At 48.6% G+C, this 21,413-nt stretch overlaps 6 protein-coding genes and 1 non-coding gene across 7 annotated transcripts; 2 read left to right on the forward strand and 5 right to left on the reverse strand.

Moving 5' to 3' along the window:
* Positions 1-51: 51 nt before the first annotated feature.
* On the reverse strand, positions 52-1,302 carry AO090102000148 (coenzyme A transporter; the record flags this gene model as incomplete). The annotated part of the gene is made up of 2 exons (XM_001822328.1): positions 52-1,032; positions 1,099-1,302. 2 exons carry the CDS (start codon positions 1,300-1,302, stop codon positions 52-54), a joined length of 1,185 nt encoding a protein of 394 aa, XP_001822380.1.
* Positions 1,303-2,250: 948 nt separating this feature from the next.
* AO090102000147 (DDT domain protein) lies at positions 2,251-6,421 on the reverse strand (the record flags this gene model as incomplete). Its single annotated transcript, XM_023236961.1, has 6 exons — positions 2,251-3,322; positions 3,378-4,975; positions 5,038-5,054; positions 5,116-5,218; positions 5,275-5,418; positions 6,332-6,421. 6 exons carry the CDS (start codon positions 6,419-6,421, stop codon positions 2,251-2,253), a joined length of 3,024 nt encoding a protein of 1,007 aa, XP_023091691.1.
* Positions 6,422-8,354: 1,933 nt separating this feature from the next.
* Positions 8,355-10,181, reverse strand: AO090102000146 (dolichyl-P-Glc:Glc1Man(9)GlcNAc(2)-PP-dolichol alpha-1,3-glucosyltransferase ALG8; the record flags this gene model as incomplete). Its single annotated transcript, XM_001822326.1, has 6 exons — positions 8,355-8,885; positions 8,943-9,082; positions 9,132-9,625; positions 9,688-9,881; positions 9,942-10,020; positions 10,105-10,181. The coding sequence occupies 6 exons, from the start codon at positions 10,179-10,181 to the stop codon at positions 8,355-8,357; spliced, it is 1,515 nt and encodes a 504-aa protein (XP_001822378.1).
* Positions 10,182-10,753: 572 nt separating this feature from the next.
* On the forward strand, positions 10,754-12,295 carry AO090102000145 (putative lectin family integral membrane protein; the record flags this gene model as incomplete). The annotated part of the gene is made up of 6 exons (XM_001822325.3): positions 10,754-10,842; positions 10,901-10,967; positions 11,028-11,098; positions 11,155-11,335; positions 11,384-12,110; positions 12,168-12,295. 6 exons carry the CDS (start codon positions 10,754-10,756, stop codon positions 12,293-12,295), a joined length of 1,263 nt encoding a protein of 420 aa, XP_001822377.1.
* Positions 12,296-13,079: 784 nt separating this feature from the next.
* AO090102000143 (putative PHD finger domain protein) lies at positions 13,080-15,382 on the reverse strand (the record flags this gene model as incomplete). The annotated part of the gene is made up of 3 exons (XM_001822324.3): positions 13,080-13,180; positions 13,235-13,539; positions 13,596-15,382. The coding sequence occupies 3 exons, from the start codon at positions 15,380-15,382 to the stop codon at positions 13,080-13,082; spliced, it is 2,193 nt and encodes a 730-aa protein (XP_001822376.3).
* Positions 15,383-18,490: 3,108 nt separating this feature from the next.
* AO090102000142 (curved DNA-binding protein (42 kDa protein)) lies at positions 18,491-20,221 on the reverse strand (the record flags this gene model as incomplete). Its single annotated transcript, XM_001822323.3, has 5 exons — positions 18,491-18,690; positions 18,778-19,575; positions 19,655-19,759; positions 19,841-19,924; positions 20,185-20,221. 5 exons carry the CDS (start codon positions 20,219-20,221, stop codon positions 18,491-18,493), a joined length of 1,224 nt encoding a protein of 407 aa, XP_001822375.1.
* Positions 20,222-20,993: 772 nt separating this feature from the next.
* Positions 20,994-21,108, forward strand: AO090102t00003. Its single transcript has one exon. It is a non-coding gene; the product is annotated as a tRNA-Gln (tRNA).
* The last annotated feature ends 305 nt before the right edge of the window (positions 21,109-21,413 follow it).

Raw genomic sequence — 21,413 nt, forward strand, 5'->3', positions numbered from 1 at the left:
GAAAAGGTCGAAGCGAAATAAAGAAATCTACAAGCAGTCCCCTTAGCATATTCAGATTCCCAAGGACCACTTCATCCGCTCGTACACGAAAAAGCTCGTGGCTGTCATGGGAATGATCTTGAGGTATCCAATGCTCAGACCAATCCAGAACCCCCGGAAGCCTCGCTCGAGCCAGATCGTCCGGGCGGTCTCGGCTATTCCTAGTCGATGACCATCGCCCACTACTCCTCCTACTTGCATTCGCCTCCGAATGACCTCCAGCGGGTATGATGACGTCTGAGAGACAAGGCCGGCAACGGCCCCAGAGAAAAGTTCCGCCGCGGCGGTCAGTTGAGTGCGATGTGAACCTTTCTTGGACTGAGATTCAGATCCCGGAATAGTTGTATATTGAGAGAGTGCCGGTGACCGAAGCCAATCACCAACGGTGTCATGCGTAAGGAAAGACACTCCCGCATATGGAAGCATTCCCATGAGGGTAGGCGTGAATCCACGATAGAAATTCGCCAGTCCAGAGCTAGGAACGACTTTATTCACAGCAGAAGAGACTTCGGCCGTGGCAGTGGCTGCAGCTGAGGCTGAGGAGCTGGACGACAGTCCGCTTGGTACGGAAGGCGGCGAAACCCGCTCGCGGTAGATCTGTCGGAAAATGTCCGTGAAGGAAGAGCGAGAAGATCGCTTAGTCTCGAAAGCCAATCGTACTCGAATCAACTCCAACGGATACGTAAAGAAAACCGATGTCATCCCCGCCAAACTCCCGGAAATCAAGCGGCGGAACGGTGTTTCCTTATCTCGCGACGGGATTATCACCGCTCGGATCTGTTCATATGCGAGAAACTTGATGGCGGCATAAGGGAAAATGCGGAGAAGTGTCGCAGAATGACCTTTAAACAAGCCTCTCCTCCCTTCGTGACGATTAATGTCCCGAACTGCGTATAACAGGCCAGACCAGCTGCCTGTATACTTAGCGAACTGCGGGTTCGATGCCTGAAAAAGGATTTTGACGCGGTCAAGCGGCGCAACCATCGTTTTCGCCTACACAAACAAAAGTTAGCATTCGACATACCACCTGGCACGACAGGCTTAAACGTGGTAACGTACCGCACACCCCGCCACACCCCCCGCAAGTCCACTCCTTAATACATAATCCAAACTCCGCTTGTTCATCTGTTGTGGGCCTCCATGATCATTCTTTTTATAACCCGGTGACGAAGCATCATCGACAGCGGTCGTTTGTGTCGTGGCTACCGCTGCGTTCCTACTTACATCACCCCGCGCTGGTCTTGAATCTGCGACCTGTTCCATCTGAGGATGCGAGTGCGGGACGGCGTCCGTTGTTACGCGATAAGACTGAGGATTTCTGGGGCTGATCGGTGATGAATCATGTACATGTTCCGGTGCGACAGCAGACATGAGTACAAGTACATCCAGGCAGGAAGCCCGGTTGGATGGTGGTTCGGAGAATCAGACGTCAAGGGTCACGGGCTATCGGAAAGTAATCAATGCCATGGATATTTCCCTAAAGAATTTCAAGCCGGATATAAGATGGATCTCCCCCAAGGAGAAAGGAGATAACCTTCCGAAAGACAGGCAGCAAATAACAGGTAAATTGCAATATCCTCTATGAACGACACATAGAACAATTATCAGTTAGAAAAGCCACACTGATCGCAAACTTCCTGTTCCGGGAGAGAAAGCGGAAACTCGGCGGAAGTGACGTTACGCCGCTGACGTGCCGATACGACCCGCCTCCCTTCAGTTAGAGCCTGCGTACGGTCTTAATACGCGACGATAACCGAGTGGCGGATGTTTGCTGTCACATGACCATCGGGTGGCCAACGGCTGACCACGGATTTGTCACCTTGACGAAAGATCCAGTAGTATGTACACTTGAAGTTGAATATCCAAATGGTGCTTGGGAAACCAATTATGTTTTCATTGATGGTGCTTTATTATGTCTCTATGTTTCGATGCTTCATATGCAGTGCAACAAGTTTCCCCTCCCGTCAGCTTAAAAGCTACTAGAGAGTTGATCTATATACAAACGTCTACCAACTAACTTTTCCTCAGCTCCCCGATGCAATATGTCCTCACTTTGTACATAAAAGATATGTGTTGCGCTCCAAACTTTCATGGTCTCGTTGCTCGTGTATGCCAGTAAGAAAGACCGTTTTATTGCTTGCCGCTCCCGAATGTATCCTTAACCCCCATAAAAGGTCCCATAAAACGCCAACCGAGTCAAAAACGGAAATTCTAGAAGTGGTAACGTGAGCCTTGCCTTGTCAAGGGTTTGCCCTGGCGATTAACTGCCTTGATCTCCTTGGGGTCGTCAGTGGCCCTCTTGGCTCGCTTGGTTGGCCGTGAAGCATCTATATGAAGATGTCCGTTCTCAGACATAGCCGTCGTGTTATGCCAGCTCAGGCAACGGTGCTTATGGTCGTCCACATAGGTCTTGTTCCTAGTCGTCATTCGCTTCGTAGGCATCTCCTCCGAATCAGCCCTTTCGGCCGTCTGCGCAAGGTATTCCGCACGGAACCTCATGTACTTGACAATATTGTCGCGATGAAGCAACAGCTCTTTGCGTAATCTCAACTCTCGATTGCCCCGTGGGTCAAGCCAGTCGATAAGTTTGTCCACAGCATCAGGGTCATCATAGTAGCCCCATTCATCCGCGTTCGAGAGCCTGGTGGGTCCTTCTTCGGCCTTCTTGCGATCCGCTGGAGTTGTGTGGAATTCTTTCTGATATTGCTTCTTCTGGTCTTCGGGGACGTCAATGAACCCTACACGCTCCATTTCGTCAGGGCCTTGAACCCATAAGCGGCCATTGGCAAATTGTGCCTCTGCCGTCGAACTGTTCGGCATCCCCCCGTACGGCATTGCGTTTCGCTCGAACCACCAGTATCGGTTGCAAAACCTGTCTTTTCCGAGACATCTGGTTCGTGGGCAATCGGCTTCTCTCAAATCGTTGTCCACCACGTCGATCTTCTCTTCGAGCTTTTCAATGTTCGCTTTTTGCTCATCGATCTTCTTCAGCACCCTCTGATATTGCTTCGTGCCCTTCGGCTGTTTGGCCAACTGTTCCTTTCGCTTCTGCTCTTCTTCATGCTTTCGTTTCCTCTCAAGAACCCTATCCAATCCTCCACGCAGCGACCGTTGGGGAACTTCCTCTTCCTCTTCGGTATCCGCAACTTGATCAGACTCCACGTCAACTCCGGTCATCTTGGAGTCTTCCAGTGCTTCCAATTCTGGCGCTGGAGAGGGTGACTTTTCTGGCTCCGGTTGGAGTGCTTTCCGTTCTTGGTGTAACCGTCGAAGTTCTTCGAGCCTAGACTTAAATGTCAACCAAAACACACTACAGGCATATACATCGATCTACTTACCCTGCTTTGCGAGCCTTTTGATATTCGATCTTCTCTTTGCGGAACTCGGTCATTTGGTTACTGCATTCCTCCAAGTAATTTCGAATGGCTTTAGTGTCCAGGCTGAGCATGCATATGATTTGGAGGGCTTTAACGCGCAGGTTGATATCGAGGGTAGCATACTGGCGCTGAGCAGTATCTTGGGTCGGTTCCGCATCTAGAGGAGCTAAATGCTTGAGTATATCATTACAGACCTTCTCCATCCGTGGGCGAGCGGATAGTTGGTGCAGTAGCCCAACCATGACCAATTCCCAACCACCGTTGCGGAAGTCTCGCTTCCGGAGACGATCTATCCAGCCATAATCTCCAAACATCTCGGCCGCCCGATGGATTTTGACCTCTACTGAATTAGAGCGGCTGCGATTAGCTTGGGCTTTCAGGTTTTCCGCTTCTGCCTTGGCCAGGCTACTCCGAGTAGTCATTCTAGTCACCACCGGTTCGGGCTCGGGAGTTTCTTCTACTTCCTCTTCTTGATCCTCTTCGTCGGATTCAGAATCATCTGCTGGAAGGTCGGGGAGCGAGATCTGCACAGCACCATTCTCATCCTTCTCTGAGTTAACCAGCTTCTTCAAAACAGCACAATGTACCTCAACGAAGAGTTCACAGTCGACGTCCTCAGATGAAAAGCGCATGGCTTGGAGGAAATCGTCGAAGGTAAACGAGTCCAGCTGGAAAACTTCACAGTACACGTTGAGGGTATTCCACGTCTCAAGAAGCAACCCCACTGACTTCATGTCGATGTCATCATGCAGCAAATCTTCGTCATCAGGACTGTCTGTCTCATCGACTTTCAAGAACGTCAGAGTTGGCCGTTGCTTTTTCTTTTCGCGGTCCGGTGCGATATCTAGATCCTCGATAGGATATTTGATCGGAGGAGGTGATGGCGGCCTAGGGGTTTCGGTCTTGACGATGACTGCAGTAGCGGTCTGTGATTTCTTTTCAGTATCCTGAGATTTGGACGAACGAGCGGCTCCAGTGGTTTTGCTGCTGACAACAAAACTTGGGTTACCATTGAGAGACCTTTGATATTCAAGGAACTGCGCCTCCTTGGACCGCGCCAAATCTTGTTGGGAAAGTTTGGACTTTTGGCCCTTCACGGCGGGTTTTAACTCAGGTAGTTGTTGTGATGCGAAAAACCCGAAGAAACCCTCTTGATCAGCCTTCTTCATTGCCTTCTTCTCCGCTACCTTAGCTCCGTATTGCAAGTGTTTCGGTACCTCCGTGGGAATTCTGTATTCTTCCGCAATCGATGGTTTCACTAGCCAAGGGGCGCCGTTCCAAGACTCCCGCGTTACATTATTCTTGATAAAAGCACGCAACATTTGCTTCGTAAAGGTTTTCCGATCTCGAGTAATGTGCTCTTGGTCCAATAGAGCTTCCTCATTCGGACGATCCAGCACTTTTACGAGATATGTCGCGTAGGCTGGAGATTTAACAGTGCCGTCCGGATGCAATTGTTCTGCAAAATTTGCTTTGTCCCTGATCATACCATGCAGGCGTGTGTTGTCATCCAGCAATATCAAAACCGGCTCCCCAGGGTAAAAGTCCTGCTTGAACTCCTGTATTTGTTGAGTATTGAGTTAGATCATGACCCAGTTCATCTACGACGCATCTAACTCACTTCATAAATCTCATCCACTGCAAATTTAGTTGTTAGTTTCGAAAAAACCCTAGAAACACGGGAACTTGCCATACGCACCGAGGTTGTCGACCCGGGAAACAGTGGAGAATTGAATCCTTCGCAAGATGGGCTCCTTCAGGGCGTCAGGGAACGTGTTATTGACCTCCCGCGATTCCTCCAGCTAGTAACAAGGCTTAGTATTGACACCTGAGCAGTAGAAGAAGCACGGGTACATACTTCCGACCTAAGCGCTTCGAAGAATGTCAAGCCTGAGTGGCCTGTAATCTCGCAGATAAATCTTCTCTGTTTGTAGAAATCCATTCGCTGAAGATACGGCTCATACTGAGTAAAGACTTCGTTGGTCTCCGGGATGACCCAGACCTATAAAACCGTTGTAAGCAAATGTGCCTTAATTGCCTTTGTTGAATGCACATGCCTCGGAGCTGTCATCTTCGATAACGGGACGGGGGAGGTATTGGACGGGCTTCCGCTTGAACAGCACCTAGAATAATGTAAGCAGCCGGCCTCGTTCGCTATATTTGTGTCTTCTTCCAGCATATTCGGCGGGCTACCCATAGCCGTGTAAGCTTTCTACGTACCATGGTCCTCTAGGGAATGAAAGAAATGCGCCAATTTAGCATAGATTATTGCTAATATCGTTGAACATAGACGATCTATATAATTAGAAAAAGACTGTTAGTTCGTGGTAACAACAGCGCAAACCAAGGGCGCATGGCAGAACAAAGAGGTAAGGCAAATGGAGTGTAGCCAGTGCTACGAATGGAATTGGCTGTGATGGAGCCATGGACGCAGGCGCGGACGTGTTGCGCGGAGAAGCTCCGGAGATGTAGCGGAGGTATACAAGTATATTCGTAGATCCACCCCGAGCAAAATCGCCAAATATCAGACGAGGTAGTCGTGTGAAGAGAACTTACTGAACGAACGCGTCTCCAATCGCGCTGCACACGGGTGCGCGGGAGTATGGTAGCCCCGACACGAGAACAAAAATCCAGAAAATCGTGTAGCTGCAGGAGAGCTCGGCAGCAATGTGGATCCGCAATACTGGTTGATATCCAAAAACAAGGTGTCGTGTGGGAGGTCGCGTGAGGAAGGACAAGGAGGAGATAGTATGAAAGAAGAGAGGAAAATGAAGAATCTCCAGAGAAAGAGAAAGGAGAAGCGGTCGCCGCAACGGCAGAACCACCGGGCCATGAGGATCATTGCGGCAAGTGGTGGGAGGGCCGCCGAGGCACGGCGGACGATGATTGGACGAGAGGAGGAGAACTGGCCGAACAAGATGTCGGGCGGACAAAGGACGGCTATACCCGATCGGGAGTAACGCTGAAGGAGCGTGGGAGGGTGCAAGCACTGACTCTCCCCCCATCGCTTCTTGACCCTCTCTGCCACCTCACAATCCCCCAATTATACTGGTATTTGCACTTGTTCGGCTCGTTATGTTCTGTAGAATTTTATGATATTTTGCTCATACATTATAATCTGCCTATATCTCCGTAGTCCCTCAATATCAGCAGAGACGTTGGACCATTTCTATGGAGAGAAGTTGGACTACTAGGGTTAATGCTGGATAGCCACCACATATACTATACGTCCACAATCAATCGTCTCCTGGTGAAATATACACCACTGCTTCGTAAAAATGCGTCTTTTCAGGTAACTAGTGTTTTAATAATTCGGATGTTCAAGTGCTACTGAGCGTTTGAAGATTTCTGGGATATCTAACATTGGACACTCGGCTCGCCATGTATACAGCACTCCCCGCAATGACCTCAACAATCACGTTTTTATATTGCTCAAGTATCTTCCATGCACACAAGTATGCCTACTACTTATCGCTTCTTCTCGGTTTGTCTCTTGGAAAGCCTACCTTTATCTCGATTTCAACATACTTCTTCGCCAATTAGCAGCCCTTCCTAAAGTGGCAAGCTTTCAGCCTACCTCACCATCAAAGCTGATGCTCCATATATAGTACCTAATATACGCTTTATAATTGCTATATTTATCTCTATATAATCCCTGATGACGTTGTTGATCTCGCTACCTCCCAATGACGAAATTTTACATTGGTTTCTCCTCATGCAAAGCTGTTTCCCACGCTTGCACGAATGCGAGAGATTTCCAGCATTCTACTCGCTTATAGCTCATAAGACACAATAGTCTCATGCCAAACTGTGTTTCTTACTTTCTTTGTGTAGTAGTGGGACTGTATTGTCTCTGCACTTTCCACAAACCTACATTATAAAGAACATCCTTCTGGTTTTATGGTTACGAATAGACGATACTACAGTAAACCTGAAGGAGACCTTCTTCTATCAATGCTACATCTATAGATTCGATATTTAAAGCAGAGTCAAGAAACCTCAGGCGAATGTAGCATTTAAGCAGGATTATTTGATTAGAAGTACCACTACTACGCTACGTTTTCACCCAGGTTATGCTATATATACAAGCGATATGCAAATGACATATCATGGAAAACTCACCAGTAGTACTCGCAGGGCTTGCTTAGGTAGGTTGTATGTTTACTGGATTTGACCTTAGCTTATATTGGTAGTTCTGCATCAGATAAATAAGTCAAAAGAGCGTAAAGTACAAGTGGAACATTATAATGAAAACAGAGGGAGGCGGTGCAAACAGGAGTAAAATTACTAAGATTTGTTTTCCATTGTCTGCTACACTTATCCACTATTTCGTTGGGAAAGCGAGCAGAAAGAATAAAAAAAAGAATTGGACAGGGAATACAAAGTGGCTGTGATCCATCACTTGACGGATACCGGAAAATATACTTCAACATCGGAACATGACAATTGCAAATAAACCACTCGGATTGATAGCGCTAGAGTTCCTGACTGGTAGAGTAACCATAGGAATACATAGATAGATATATAGTGCTAGTTAACGGACTAACTAATTCAATAGAACCAATAGTTTATGTTGGCTGGGCCATCTTATTGATGTCAAGACTGCTGTAACTTCCTGCAGTGTCACATCTATGGGATCGGTCACCTTTAAAAGTTGAGTCTAACCTGTTTGGGCCTGAAGGCTGATAAACTTTGCAAATTTGGATGATCAAGTGGGTCCGCTTCCGAAGCACGTGGATGCAGTCAAACAGACCAAACATTCGATAATCCCAAGAGCCGTTAGCAAATTACATCATTGTTGGCGTTTAAAGAATGTCATTTCCGGCACTCTTGGTGTAACCCAAACACAACACACAGTAGTCTTATACTTACGAACCATACCTAGTATCACAGGTTTATCAAGAAGGTATGCTCATATTAAGTCTATATAATTGCTTATTATGCGGTAAAGTACACGACCATGAAACCTATCCAACTGCCTACTACGCCCAAGGCGGAATAGCTGCTCATGAACATCAAAGGTAAGAACTCATACCGTTCTAGACCAAATATCAACTGGTGTAGAAGTGAGCAGTAGATAATCAGTGGAATGGCCACTGCTAGGTATAGCAAGGAGAAGCGGTCGACAATCGGGAATATCCGTGGTCGTTCGGGCACTGGTGCTACCTGCTCAAATACAAACAGGAACAGGACCAGCCAAAAGACCGTGTATACGGTCTTAATAGGAAACTCGGCCGCAGTAAACAGCAAAGGGAATAGCGAGACATGTCCAGCTATCGCAAGAGATCTAAATGCGCTGAAGTACCGCCTGTCTCTGAGGGCTATGAGGCTGAAAGGTATTATGATCAGGAGGACGGCCTTTTCATGAACATGCCAGCCGAATAGGAAGGAAGCGTATCCGCAAAGCGTAATGGCGCCAACAAATACGTCCCAATCGCCAGGGCTGCGCCATAATTTGATTAACGGAAGCTACATGTCCATGAGTACAAGCATCGGTGAGTCATGTAGAGTATTGAAATCACGTACCAGCTGAAACAGAAAAGTAAGCGCAAAAGTGTGTTCCTTGGTCACCTCAGGAAGAACAGCAAACGAGGTGTCTCCGACAAGACCCCGTGTAACACTCGTTAGGGCCTCCTCGTTGATTGAAAGACCCAGACGTGGGGCAACTATCAGAATTAGCTATGCTACACGAATGCTCGAGGCGCTAGTACGTACGTAGAATGAGGGCACGGTCCACAAAGGAATACATTGCCCAGATGTTAGGCGCCCAGTAGGCATGGCACAGACCTCTTGAGAACGGGAAGAGCCGATCTTTCAGTTGGAGCAACTGATTCCAATAGATGAATGGACCAAATGCTACAGCAAACACACTGATGACACCCAGACCAAGTTTGAAGATATTTCCAAATCTGGGTCGAAAGACCGACTTAGGGTCAAGGCAGTAAGTTCTCAGCAGGTAGACAAAGTAGGCCAACGACAGATAGAGATGAATGTGTTTCATGCAGAGCAATATGGCAAAAGTGATGCCGCTGTAGAGGAGCGTCGACTGCTTTCGTGCGAGCACGATAGACAGGATCAGAACCCCGTACATGAAGCCATTGTATTGGAAATGGATGTGATCGATGATCAGAAGGCCGGGCGACAACAGAATTGAGAGGCTGGAGATATGCGCAAGGTGCTTATTAGACTGAGGCGCTGATTTGATGAAGCTGGATTACAGCGTTAGTCTCTGTAGTCACCTTCTTAGTAAACTGCCAAACAGAAGCTGTACCGATTCAATGCGAAGACGAGAACGAGTTCACTAATAATAACAGTTGCTCGCTGAAAGTAAATTGTCTGCCAGGAATCATAATTAAGGTTCTTGACAGTCAACATCGCAGGGTCCGCATACTGCGCCACTTGAGACAATAGCCATTCGAACGCTGCGAAAAAAGGGGGGTAGTCGAGTGTCCATTCCGATGTTTTCTAACCGGGGAGCGGTTTCAGTATAGAGGAATCGGAGCGCATGCGGCGTTCGCGACATACCTCGTAGTACCACTCCTTGACTGGTAATGAATGTGTGATCGCGAGCCAGTTGCGGTGAACCTCGAAGTCAGTCGATTTACTACAACAAAAGCTAAGAGTTAGCACGAGGTAAAGACTGGCAGACATAGACATGCTTCTTTGGGTTTCCAATGGACCAACATACTAGGCGGGGAAAAGGAGAATCTTGAAGGCTGTAGCGACAATAGCGCACTGTGCCAGAGAAGGGTATAGATCAGCCATTGGAGCTTTTGCGCATGGCGCGCTGTCAAATGCACGGTAAATAATGAACGTGGAGCATTGATGTTCCTTCCAGGGGAGGAATTCCCATGGAACGGAGGACCCTCTAGATAATCTGGGGAGCTGTTCACGTGACACGCGGATACCCACCGACAAAGGCCAGTGTGTCCCTTCGGCTTGTCATACCGGTCAATTTAGCGCTCAAGTAGCTGCAGCATCTTCATGGAATTAGCTTCGGACGTAGGAGTCCGTCATTCTGTCGTTCTCTCCAATCTCAACATTCAACATTTGGTCGACTTTTCACCGGCGACCGTCTCAATTGTCAGAGAGATCCGCTACTGCGTGATCGCCATTGTGGTTGGGTGGACCACTACTCGTGTTGTCTCCGCGCTATTGAATCGAAGAGCTGCTCCTGATCAGTGACGCTTTTGATACCCAGTGGTCAATATTTTCTTGCTCTCTGTTCTTTTGCTTTCTTTATTTGCATTATTTGAAAACGTTTTGTCCGCCATTCCCATAGATCGACAGGGCACTTCCATAACGAGTAGTGATACGTGATTGATTGTATAGACACTATGAAGTTCTCAGCTTCTTTACCATTGTTCGCTACTCTCGCTGCGGCACAAACTGTGATCGAAGGCTCTAGCTTCGGTCATGGTCAAACGTAATGGACCACTTCCTTTGCTATGCATTGTGTACCATTATCCTGACATCTTTCCTAGGCTATCACCCACCAGGGACACCATCCCGGGATGGACAATTGGAGGAGAAGGACATTCTCCCCAAGTTGTATGTCTTCACTGTTCCACTGCTAGAGCAAATGATGAAAAGTGTTTCTGACTTCACTAGCTCTCCAACAAGCTAATTCTTACTCCCCCTTACCCTGGCAACACTAGAGGGTTTGCTTGGTCCCAAGCTCCGTGAGTTTAAATTAGTCCCCCATTATATGCTTTGGAATCGCTAACAATGAACGCAGGGTTTCCCAATCAGAATGGTCGGCTGAATTCCAGTTCCGAGCATCTGGAGTTGAGAGAGGAGGGGGCAACCTCCAACTGTGGTATGCTAAAGATGGTCAGAGCAAGATTGGCACTTCTAGCATTTACACTGTTGGCCAATGGGATGGATTCGCACTCGTCGTTGATATGCACGCCGGAAGAGTGAGTCTCATGATTCTGGCTCGTATACCATTACTGACATCATATTAGGGGGGTAGCATTAGAGGGTTCCTCAACGATGGCACAACAGATTATAAGAGCCATAGAAGTGTAGACAGCCTTGCTTTTGGACACTGCGACTACTCTTATCGCAACCTGGGACGGGCCTCCGTTGTTCGTATCAAGCACACAAATGCCAACCTTGAAGTAACTGTCGATGACAAACTATGCTTCGCAACGGACAAGGTCTCTCTTCCTGCTGGCAACACCTTCGGTGTGACGGCCGCAACACCAGAGAACCCCGACTCTTTCGAGGTCTTCAAGTTTGTCCTACAGACTGCTCAGTCCGGCACAGCCCCACCAGCCCAGCAGCAAAACAACCAACAGCAGCAACAACCACCACAGCAGCAGCAGCAGCAACAACAACAACCAGTCGCTGCCCAGGCCCAAACGCAGCAACAGCCCAGGACCGACCAGTTTGTTGACCTCGCTGCTCGCATCGAACTTGTCAACAAGGCTACGGGCAACATCATCCGCGAAATCGGCAACCAAGGCAAACAGAACGAGAACCGCCATCTCGAGCTCCAGCAGAAACTCGCAACTAAGGAGCAAGTCGCCGGTCTCGATGCCCGCCTCCAGAAGATTGAGCAGATGCTGCAAACCATCCAGCGTGACCTGGAAGGCAAGGACTACCACAGCCGCTTCAATCAGCTCCAGGATACCCTCCGTTCTTCTCACCAGACCTTGACCGAGCACCTTCAGGGCTCTGTCCTCAGCGGTATGTCTATCCTTCTCAAACATCTGTTCATAAGCTAGACACTAACATCGTGAACAGCAATCACCGCCTCTACTCCACGCATGGGCTTCTTCATCTTCCTCATCATCGCCTTCCAGGTCTTCCTGGCAGTCTCTTACATCATCTACAAGCGCCGCCGCGCAAACATGCCCAAGAAATTCCTCTGAAAGAAAGCAACCATCCCACAAGATCAGTCTTGGAAATAACCCAATAGATGATTCGCAATTCTCGTTCCACTATCCTCAGCTTCATGTCTCGCCTTCACCGACATGGGCGTGGAACCCCAAATCCACGAAAGTCATGTAGTAACGCGAACTTTGCATCGGCTTTGTACTGCTCCTCATTTCTATTCCGGCGTGTTCAAGCTTTGAAGAAAGACTTTCGTTTGGAAGTCGCGATGTAGTCTTGTTGTGTTTTGTTGTAGGTTTTTGGGTTGTTGTATATCTAGATTTATTCCTAACTGTTTTTGGAGAATTTGTTTTTTTTTTTCGGGTTTGTAAGATTGAGGACTGCGAATCACTATCATTGACCAGTCTGAAAGAATTCTGCGATATAAAAGCTCTACAAAGGAAACAAAGAAGAAAAACACACCAATGAGAATGCTAAAAGTCCCACCCTCCATGCCTTGCCAAATAATGCGAGATAGAAATCTAAAATATCGTACAAAAAGGATATGTATCCACTTTGGTTGTCTGCGGCGTATGCCTCAAAACGACCACCACTAGGAACTATAAATTGAGAAGTATGGGATATCGGAAGTATGCCGAAACAACAAGATCGTCACAACATTAAACGGTTTCCGTACGCCAACCGAGGGGCTTGTCCAAGTCACTGCCCATTTATTATGGGCGGATGAACAGCCACAAGCGCTCGGAGATAAGAGGAGGATGAGGAGTGATATTCATGTAACCCAGGGCACAAAGCTCGGGTGTCACCAATAGGTACCTTAGGTTATGTGCTGGCAGATGGGTTGGTAGGTTGAGCGTCCATAAGCTCAACGTCTGGGGAATTCGCGGCCGGAGATTCAGTTGGAGCAGACTGAGTCCTTAGATCTGTTATGCGTAGTTCAATCAATCGTTGTAAGGATCGAAGTGATGCAATCTCACTCTCAGCTGAAGGCATGAAGTCCGGCGGCACGTTTGCTTTCAACTGATCGATGAGGAGGCTGATCTTGCTATCCTCGACTTCGGCACTGTTGCCCCGGGCAAAGGTGATCAAATTTGCCGCGGCCTCTCGCTCAGCGGCGGTACGGGAGTTGAGAATCGCAGTAGTGGTGTCCTCTTCTATCACTTCTGGATTCTGGGCTGCATAAAACGCGTGGGCCTTGGACGTAAGCTCATCATGCCGTTGACGAACATACTCATAGTACTTGTCAGCCACAGCTTTCTTCATCGCAAGCTCTTCGTTTTCCCTGCAAGTTTTATTAGATGAAGTGGAGTTAGATAGATTACCCGAAAATATACTGACCGTTTGACTCGTTGGATAAAATCGAGCTTAACTCCTTTCTCCGATACACGATACATGATACCCTCTTCTTCCTGCTCCTCTATCTTTTCGTCTTCTTCTTCATCGGGAAGTATTTCAACGTCTATCAAACGAGGGTTCTTCGGACGGCGAATACGTTTCACCAAATCATATCCCTCCTCGTCTTGAACAATGAAGAACTTATCATGCCAACTGTGGTCGGGGCACATCCAGCTATGATATGTGCGATCACTCCCCGGTTTCTGGGCGGGGGGTATAGCTAGAGGAGGATCTATACAGTCCATATGGAAGGCGAGAGGACAGAAATCGCATTGAATAATGGGCCGACGACCGTTGGTGGTGCGGCCACAGCCATGGCAGAGAATGAGTTTGCCCTTCGCGTCCACCGTTCTCAACAGGAATGGATCATCATACCGACCAGAGCGATTCCTCCCGCTCCGAGGATTGATTCTGGGAAAGGGTAAGACCTCATCGTATTGTCCTTTATCGCCCGTTTGCACACCAGCAAAATAGCTACGCAAGCGAGAGGGCAGAGCGAAGTCTTTATGCGAAACCTTGTCCACAGCGACAAGCAATGTACCCATAGGTTTCAGAATGGAGCATCTTGGACAGAACCAATCCCCTTCTGGCGGGTTCGCGGGATCCAGAGGTGGGTTGAGACAGGAGAAGTGGAATGAGTTCACACATCCGTCGCAGCATAAAAGCTGACCACTTCCGTTGCATTCACGGCAAAAATCATTGTTCTCCTCGCCATTCTCCTTATTGGTGGCCATTGTAGGGGTTAAGCGCCGGTTGTCTCCAGCATCGCTACTTGCCGGACTCTCTGATCTTTCCCTCTGGTCGTCAACGGCTCCCTCGGCGGCGGTCTGGGATCGGCTGGCCGTAGTGGCTGCAGGGGTTGTGATACTAGAAGGGGGTTCAGAAGCAAGTGATGAACGGAGTCTACTCTCAGTAGCAGTGATTTTCGGAAAAGACCTTTGCAAGCGAGTCCGTTTGGCCTTGACGGCTTCTGCCGAAAATTCGGGATTTTCTTCCAATGCACGCCTTCGTTGAAGAGTACTATCACTAGATGGAAACGCAGAGCGGCGACTTGGGGGTTCTGAAGCTTCGCTATCCATAGCCTTCTGTGTAGTTTTGGAGTGCTTTCCTCTACCGCGAGAGCGAGCGTTCGCCGGTCCCGGTCCCATCCCCGGGGCGAATGTTTCGGCATCGAGTGACTTAGCAGAAGACAATGAAGACACACTACTGGCAGACCGCGTACGCCCCATAGCTGGCGTCGCAGCAGGCAATACTTCTGTGTTTTCCTCCGACTGTACCTCTTTCCAGGCGGTGCGCATCACAGTTTGGAACACTGACTGTTCACGGGCCCCAGGACTCGCTCCACAGACACCCTCTAAAACAGATAAAGCAAAAGAATCTTTGCCACATGTCTCCCAGAGGCGGAGTAGTCCACGAATGACTGGACGATTACCAGTCTCGGAAGCCATATGGAGGGCGTTCTCAACTGCGGAGCGAAGTTTCACTACATCAACATCAGTTGAATCAGGGACAGGAAGTGTTGTAAATGCAGTCACATCCTGCGCAGTGTTGTCCTTTGGTATGACAGGTTCAGGTATCGATTCTTCAGCAGGTGTCAACGGTGTTTGCGGTTTGCTGATCTCTTTATCCCCGTTCTGCACTGACCGCTGGTCTTTCTTGGCAGTGGTATTCTGTGTACTTGGCCTGAGAGGGCCTAATCCTGCTTTGCGCATGTCTGCTGCAGATGGCATCGTCCCTAAGGGACGCATAGTTGCAAGGACTGGGTTATTGTCGCTCGAAACAGCTGACCACGGCGTGTCTCTGTAGCTCGGTGCCGGAGCCCTCACCGGTGGCTCAACCCATTCCGCACCTTTCTCTAACAATTGTGAATCGCTGACCGTGTCCGATATCCCAGTCTCAAGCTGCCCTGGTTGCGATTGACCTTGAGATGGTGTTTCATGCGGAGGATCTGTGGCTACACGGCTGTGCCTGCCCGTCCGTCGTTGCTTTCGAGGCCTCGTAGATTCTGTGAAAGAAGAAGCGGGACTCGCGGCATCTGGCGCATGGAGCGGTGTTGACGGACGAGAGTCGTTCGACCTGACATGGGACGAAGAGCGGAGATTCGGAGCCATCGTTGTAGAACCAGGGCTCGAAAAGTTGCAACACCTGGGGTACGCAGGGTTAGCGCAAAGGACCATGGAAGTCATTTTGTTTATTTAAAAACGAATAAATACTCACTAAGAGATAGGACCCGCAAGCAGACAGCGAAAGTGCCCTGCGGTGCCGGTGGGAGACGTGGGCAGCCCGCGCGCTGTCTGCCGGTTGATGGGAAGGAGGAAGATTGCGGAGTTGGAAGCGACGGGAGTTTTCGAGGACGAGTTCCCAAATCACGCCTCGTAGGGGGTACGCCGCGGAGGCTGCCAACCAACCACAAAAAAATTGCGCGTTTAAACTAGCAGGCTTCCAGTCAGAATTAATTAGCCACATCACATTTTGGGATTTTAATCATTTAATTTTCTTACGAAACTCAAGTTGAGGGTTTCTTACCAGTAGGTCTTTTTGACTCGCCGCAGGGATCGTGGAGATAACGAGACAGTAGATCCACTGAGACTTATTTATTAAAATGAAAGGGTTTGCCTCTAGTAACCTATAAACCAGGTTATAAGGTTTTCGTAAAGCCCTTGTAGTGGGAAGTCGTGTTGTTTAGGAAAACGACGTGTTCTTTGTCTCGAATAGGTTAATAGATGATGCATTAAAAGCAGATATTGTTAGATGCGAGCAATCAACCATGTGCATAATAGCGACGGCAAGCAAGGGAAGTGTGTAAGCCAGAACTTTTCTGATGCAAATACCACCGATACTCGTTGCTGTGTACATAGTGGACCCCCAAAAAGCAGTACGGCGGTCTCCTGACAACGGACGAACAAATGGGTAGACGCCGGCAGGTATGTAGATGTAGAAAAGAACTCACCAAGGATGTGAGAGACCTCTAAGGGAAACTCTGGCAAAATGCAAGGAAAGGCGACGTGCGGTCTTTGCTTGTTGCGGAGATACCCAGACACGCAAGAACTGGCTGTACCTGGAAAGAAAGCGCCTAGCAGGGCTTGGTTGAGAGGCCAAAAGTGGAAGACGCAAGGATGAGATCTTCGACAAGAGCTGAGGTCGTCCTATTTCCTTGAGAGAGGAAGAGAGGCGTGAGATGGAAGTAGCGCCGAGTGAAAGCAGACGTTGGATGATAGAAGAGAAATGGGAATTCAAAAGGAGAAGTAACAGAAGACAGTCAGGGTTGACAAACAGGACAATAGAATTCACAGCAGGGAAACCGGAGATGTAACACAAATATGTCTGCCACGCGAATGCGACGGACGCGATGAGTGAGGTTTCTGTGTTGTTTCAAGTATCAAGCAGACAGATGACAGATAGGAGGGGTTGGCCTTCATGCACAGGTGGATAGATGCTAGCCTACCCCACGGACACACCAAAGCATACACTACCCACGAATCACTTTAGCTCAAATAACTGAGAGCGAGAGCAGGGAAGAGGTGAACAGGAGATTTGTAGTGAGTATGGTTTTCATAGGACGAAAGGGTGTGAGGTGAGCTACTCGCAGGGAAGGAGAATAACGCTGCAGCGCCAGAACCACAAATAATGGGCTCAGGGTTTCTTTACATGCACAAATATGCTAGCTCCAGGCTAGAAATATGAAATCTCCAACTGCGAGGTTTTGAGAAGGAAGATAAGGACGAGGGGACTGGAAGGGGTGAGATTGATGGAAGGAAGATTGGAAGAGGAATCAGGATTGGAAACGGAACAACCAGCCTTGCTTTTCTGGCCCACACCACTAAATGACAGCGCCAAATGACCACCACAATGCACCACAGTCAACTCAAGTCCAACACGTTTCAAAGATGGAGATGCGTATTCATCTGACCAGACAAGAGAAAATAGGTTCAATTTAATCCCGTTCATGGAACCACATTAACCTTTGGCCATGGAAACTCCGGGTAGCTGCCTTATTTGTCTGCTATAGTCTTCAGGATGGAATATTACCTGCACATATCAATCACTGTCAGACAGGAAGCCAAAGGTAGCGAACAAGGGAAAGGGGGAAGTAATGGCTTTTACCCTGACGGTGACAAAGAAAAGTGGTCATTGCCGAAACTGAATGGGTTCCATGAGTGTGGTCAATGCTTCACGATACATCGTTGTAGAGAGTAGAACGAATAAGAGAAAAGATCAGACTGAGGATTCTCCAAGAGAAAATCTTGCTCCTGGCTCTTTTCCAGCGTAAGAATGCCCAGACTTCAACGCTGTCAGTAAGACGTAGCTATGGGACCGATATGTTGGTTGCCGGGGAATCCCGGGCTGCGTGTCCGACTTCACTGAGCGATAGTATGGATTAAATAACCTGCAGTTAGTAGAGCTGGTCCTTCAGGTGGACAGTATCATAACAGTAACCTCGAGACTATCCGGGCTACAGGAAAGACAAAAATGCAAACTAGGCAGACATCGAGTTCAATAAGAACCGTAAGCAGAAATTCATAATTCTCTTTTTATATTCACCTCATACACAACTTTCGCGTTTTTCAACTAATTACGTGCCAAGGGATTTCAAGAGGGCACCGTGGTAAAAGACAGGATATCTTATATGGCTTCTCCTATCCTCCTATGCCTCTCGCTCCATGTGCTCGTGGAACAAATTCGCGTCTCTCCAGCGTGGATAAAGGGATTTGATTGACATGATTCATCAACATCCTGGAGCACTCCGAAAGGTGTTCCAACCATGGCCTGGAGCAATTCCATCTGCCTATCCAACGATTCACTAGATATGCCAAAGTTGACCGAGTCAAACGACTTATTTACTCCTTGTCGCCAGAGTCGGCCTTCTTGGCGGCCTTCTTCTTGTTGTTCTTGTTCTTCTTGGAGCCAGTCGACTTGGACAGAGGACGCTCAAGGATCTTGAGGATTTCCTCATCCTCGATCTTCTTATCAGACTTGACCTTGGTGAAATCAGGTGCGGCGGGAGCAGTGAGCTTAGTGATACCATTCTTGGTGATAGCTACATATCGGTCAGTCAAAAGAAAGCAGGACTATGGGAGGAAAGGCTCTGGAGGTTCCTCTGATGCCAGATTATAGATGAACATACCAATGGTAGTCAAGAGGCGGGAGACAGGGGCGTTGTCAGCATCACCGGCAGGCTCGTACTGTCTCAGGACACCACCACGGACACACTCGACGACACCAACCTTAGCGGCCTTCTCATCATCTAGCTGGCGCAAGCTGAAGGGGAACTGGCCGAACTTCTTGACGATCTCCGAGAGAGTCTGTCTCGAGCTGGGACGCTTGAGGCCGTAGGTGGTAGTGGTACGGCGGTGGAGGGTAGAACGGAGGGGCAGAGTCTTGACCTTTCCGGAGCCAAGGGAGAGACCAATCTCAACACCCCAAACCTCACCAACGTCGGGGACACCCTCACCCTTCACACCGGTGCCGGGGGAGAGAATGATCTTCTTCTCGGCCTCGATCTCGTTGCGCTCGAAGAGCCAGCTGGTGGTGTTCTCAACCACGTTGCAGTCGTAGGCCTTAGCAACCTTCTCGATCAGCTGGGAGATCTGGGCCTGAGTAGGAGCCCTCTCGGCGGCAGCCTTCTTCTTCTCCTCCTCGGTACCGGTAGCCAGAAGGCCAGGGGGCACCATGAGACGGAGCAAGAGCTCGTTGGCATAGTGAGTCGCGGTAATGAGGTCAGCCTCGCGGCCGGTCACCTCGTCCTGGCCGACAACAACCTGGTCGCAAACAATGGTTCCGAAGCCATCGATCTGGGCACCGAGCTGAATCTTAGCGATTTCACCGGCCTTCAAGGTAGTCTCGGCCTCCTGGGCATCGGAAACCAAGGGAGTGTATGGGGTCACATGGGAGCTGGGAGAGACAGTCGTGGGGTGACCGACACCTTTTCCGAGAACGACTTGTTAATGTCATGCGCATTGGGCTTTTAACTAGCGGTAACATGGACTACGATGGTAACGCACCCTTGGTGATCTTCTTGCCCTTGTAGACCTTAGCGATTTCCTCTTCGAGAAGCTCGTCACCCTTCTGGCAGATCTCAACGATCTTGGCTCCCTCCACACACAGGGCTAAAGAACCGGATTAGAATATGAATCTAGACCATGGAGACGGCGGGCTCGCCACGGTATGTAAGCCCGGAAACTACGCACCTGCGACGGCGTCGAGGACCTTGTGTGAGATAGTGGCAGCAGTCTTGTACTTGGTCAAGGTGTCGGGGTTGTTGAGGGTGTAGTCTGAGATTGGTTCGAGATTTTGATTAGTTATGACACAGCGCTCCAGAGGGTACATCAAATAGCAGTAGAAGCGCCCGTAGAAAGAGGAAATAAGTTATCCATTAAGCTCCCGTGTTCCTCTACAGCTTTCGAGCTGCTAAACGTGCCGCCAACCGAACCCACGCCATGACAATGAAGCACGCGGGAAGGAAACCCACAAAACGACGGAGCCTTTTTTTTAATCGGCAGAAAGAGGAGGGGTACTCAGAGTGAACACTTACCAACCTCGGCAGGCTGCTGGGCCTGGGTGTCAGCCATTGTGTATAGTATAAATGATCCTCGCTGTGGTGCGAGGAGTCGATAACGATCAAGGAGGCACTAATCTGGCGGACGTTGGGAGCTCACAAGGAGAAGAAGGAAAAATGGGCTGAAACGGAGCTGGAGAACTCAAATGGAGTCAAGTATTTACTAGTAAAGAGGAGTCCTTCCTTTCCTTACGTAGCAGTACACATTACGAGGTGTCAGCGGGGTCTTTTTCTTGGATTTTTTGTCCGCGCGGGTGGGGTTTTTGCAGAATGATTTCACTGCAAGTAGGGCTTTGTATTGGTATTACCAGAACGTCACGAGACCGCCTGCCGCAATGTTCTCATCCTTTCTTTGCTACTAGCAAGTTTTTTCGCAATTTCTCGAAGCTTTAGATGGTCTTTTCTTTTCCAGTCGAAAGCTACTAGCCGGTCTTTTCTGTCCTATTCAGCTTAGGCAGTTATAGGATATCTTCAAGATTCAGGTACTCTTTGACTACACACAATGCCCTATGATATGAAGGGTAAATGTGTGGGTATCATTCATTGGATCTTAAGTAAGGCACAGCCCGCGGAGCAGAAATGAAGCTCCTTGTATGACATCACCAAATGGTCACTTAATGCAATTTCGAACCCTTTCCATCCGAGCTCAAGTTCGAGAGCTCAGTTCCCATTTTACTCATCTTTTTTACTTAGAAGAGGGATATAATCTAATAACAAACTGATTTAAATGAACACAGAGCTATTACTTTCAAATTTGGCTTAATGTCCACTTCTCGCCACCCAACGGTCCTATGGGGTAGTGGTTATCCCACCGGATTTTGATGAACAATATACATGTCCTGTATATGTGTAGGAAGATCGAAGCTTCCGGTAACGCCGGTTCGAATCCGGCTAGGACCTTTGTTTTTCTTTTTTTCTCTTTGTATCAGTGACTGTATAGTCGTCAGATAGCTCTTCCCAGCAGTATATATTATAAACAAATGAAGAATGGTGTCCTATCTTTACACATTTGCTCAAGAAAAAAAAAATACATTACATCTGAGTTCCTGCTGCAGTAACTTCAAAACTATATCCAGCACAGCTAAGCGCTTCATAAATGCAAAACAACGCCACCGTCGGAGCTCCGCGGAGCATACCGAACACCGTACCTATTTGTACGAAGACTGAAACGATTGGAGTCAGAGCTGATAGTGCTGTAGAAGACA

This window comes from Aspergillus oryzae, chromosome 4 (assembly GCF_000184455.2).
Source record: "Aspergillus oryzae RIB40 DNA, chromosome 4".
In the NCBI taxonomy this organism is placed as follows: domain Eukaryota; kingdom Fungi; phylum Ascomycota; class Eurotiomycetes; order Eurotiales; family Aspergillaceae; genus Aspergillus; species Aspergillus oryzae.